Genomic DNA, 2,964 nt, shown 5'->3' with positions numbered 1-2,964 from the left:
CTCATAATTACCACCGGATATCGTCATTCAAAACAAAAACCAGCTCTTGAATAATGATTTTCGGCGGTAAATAATATACAGTAAATCGATAAATGAATAAAATCTGTATAATAAATTATTTATTGTGACATCGTCACAATGCCAGGCTGCAATTTTTAATCGTATTTTTAACTTATTTAATTTAAAATATATGCTCTCCACCTCAAATCAGTATAGGCTTGCCCCTGTACATCATACTTTTCCTTTAACAATAGAGTCATGCCGGTCATCTATCTAACACCTTTCGGGGGAGGGGGATTTTTTGAATTGAAATAACGTCATTTCCTGTAAATAGCGGAAGTTCATATATAGTCAATCGGGGCCTCCTGCCACTAAAGTTTGCATATCTAGTCTCGGATTTCATCCATCTAACTCCGTTGTTGAGATTAAGGAAAGACAGACAAACTGACGACAGTGGGCATTTATAGGTCTACCTTTTTTTTCAAATTGCAGCCCAATAAAACATTTCATAATCGTGTTTAACACTCAGGTTTAAAAAGAAGGGGTGCCAAAAGGGCCTTTTAGTCCAGGCTACAGACACAGCGGGGTCTCAAAATTTGGTATTTTATGTAAATTTATAGTGATAAATTGTAAAAATACTTGTTTTCATTGATTTTATTGATACAATTTTATTGCTTTCGGGGGAATGCGAATCTATATTTGTAAACGAGCGAACTTCTACTTTCAGTGATGCCAAGTACTGTACTGTACATAAAAACATTTTTAACGAAATATAAAAAACCCTCGTTAATTAGAAAAAAAAATTGTCGAAACAGTAAATTTCTTGACAATAGAAAAAATTATAACCAACGAATATTTTCGATATCAGGAAGTCTTTGCAACACTGTACATTATATTACCGTAGTAGGCAAGTTACCAAAGACTGTATACATTACTGTCATAAAATTTTATAAGCTTATTTCCTGTGATAATAAATTCAGTAGTGTAAACTACTTAAGCTCAATAAAACTTTCGTAAGAGCTGATCGTAATAGATTATATCCACATTCACGGAAAACACAACCCGCTAACTCGGACTTTTATAGACTTGAATAATCTTTACCTCTATAAGTCCGAGTTAGCGTGGGTTTAGTGTAATGTAGAAAGCATTAAAATAACTTATATTTTTTCTTTCTTAAATCCGTATCGCGACAGGTTAAATAAAAATGTAAAAAAGTCGATTTTGTAGTCATAATAACATGAAATATCCGAGTGTCATGTCAGATCATAGCAGTAATCATTTCACTTGTTTAACAAAAACTAAGCTTTCCTTCTTCAAATTCATTAAAATTTTTATTTACAATTGACTAAACAATAAGAATTAATAAAGCGAACGCAACAAGGAAAATTTTTAACAAAGACAACAAAGAATTGACAATATGCAAAACCGAAGAGGAAGACGTCAAGAGACAATCGAAAATCGCGACATTTCTATGGCTCTAGATTCTCGAATCAATCGATCCTTCCATTCCGACGACATCAAAGAGTTTTCGGGAGAGAAACTTCTTCTCGAGATTCTCACTTTGTATTATTCCTGGAAGAGGATCCACGGCAATATCTCGGCCGATAAAAACTTCGAAAGGCTCGTCGTCTACCACATGGCCAAAGTGTGCACTTACTGGAATGTCAAGGATTCGTCTTTGGTAGCCGAAGTGCTCAATTGCATATTTCACTCCGAAGGACATTTCTCTATGATATTCAATCACGCCGGCATATACTCCAACAACGCGTTGTCTGTGGGCCAGTGGCTGTTGACGCCCGAACAACACGACGCCCATCTCGTAGAACACCACACCGTTTCTTTCTTTCTTTACCACGCCAACAGACTCAGGATGACGTTTTGTGGCACGCGTTTTGTCGATCGCTGTATCGAATATCCGTCTCGACTGGCTCCGTGCTATCTGGCTGCAATTCTCGTCAAACCCCAATTGCTACTACTTCTATTGCAATACGGCGCAAGACTCGTCCCAAAATACGAAGAACTGAGAACTTTCCTGGACAATTTCGAAGCCGCGGATTTATATATCGTGTTGTTAAAACTTATATCGAGGCTGAGAGAAACAGTAGGCGACGATCTCGATGCGGCTTTGGACAACGACAATTCTCGCAAAATATTGAGTTGCTTGAGGTTCCTGTTGAGAGCTTCGGGTCAATTGCAAAAGCGATCGATCGAGTTGATTATTTATCAGGCCGATAACGAAAGAAATAGACATTTTATGTACAAACTGATGGATGCGGGTGTTCTGGCATCGTTACGCCGTCATTATTTGGAGCCGTGCCCGTTGAAACACTTTGCGAGATGTACGATAAGAAACGTTCTCAATGAAAATTGGCAACTTCCTGGTGGAATACCGAAGCTTCCTTTGCCTTTGTTTATTCAGAAATACTTAAATCTTCTCGAAGACTGATTAGCAAAGGTAAAAAATAATGCTAAAATATAGCACCATTTAAAAATTGTTTAAATTCGAATTTTATAAATTTTTGAGTGTCCAAAAACTGTATTGTTCTTAGGCTGAATATTTCAACAAACTTGAAAATCTTCTGAAATAGTTTATTTCTTGAAAATATATCTAATTATTATAATTCCTTTAATTAAAACCTAAATATTTAATTTATTAACGTTTATAATTTTCTTATTTAAATTAGTGAAAATTGTGTAAAAATGTAAAAATTAAAATTATTGTTGTATGTAAAAATTATTAAACTTAACAATTTAAAAATAAATAAATGAAATGTCAGCAAAAATATAAATATTTGCATTTTAATTGATTTGTATTTATAAGAAAAATATACTGTTATAAATTTTGATTACTCTTTCAATTATCTATATAAATTAACTTACTAATTAAACACATTAATGTAGATAGGAAGCAATATAGTTTCCTTATCTATCACAAGATAATTAACACAAATATAACAATTGATA

At 34.0% G+C, this 2,964-nt stretch overlaps 1 protein-coding gene across 1 annotated transcript; it reads left to right on the top strand.

Moving 5' to 3' along the window:
* The first annotated feature begins 1,417 nt into the window (after nucleotides 1-1,417).
* On the top strand, nucleotides 1,418-2,446 carry LOC136968695 (uncharacterized). Its single transcript, XM_067262704.1, has one exon. It carries the CDS (start codon nucleotides 1,418-1,420, stop codon nucleotides 2,444-2,446), a length of 1,029 nt encoding a protein of 342 aa, XP_067118805.1.
* Nucleotides 2,447-2,964: the final 518 nt, after the last annotated feature.

This window comes from Centruroides vittatus, unplaced genomic scaffold, assembly GCF_030686945.1.
Source record: "Centruroides vittatus isolate TY-2023 unplaced genomic scaffold, ASM3068694v2 contig_1506, whole genome shotgun sequence".
Lineage (NCBI taxonomy): Eukaryota > Metazoa > Arthropoda > Arachnida > Scorpiones > Buthidae > Centruroides > Centruroides vittatus.
The sequence above is the reverse complement of the archived record's forward strand: the minus strand, read 5'-3'. Positions and strand labels throughout refer to the sequence as shown.

Excerpts from the sequence above, each read along its gene's own strand:
- LOC136968695 (XM_067262704.1), top strand. The coding sequence starts at position 1,418 with ATGCAAAACCGAAGAGGAAGACGTCAAGAGACAATCGAAAATCGCGAC.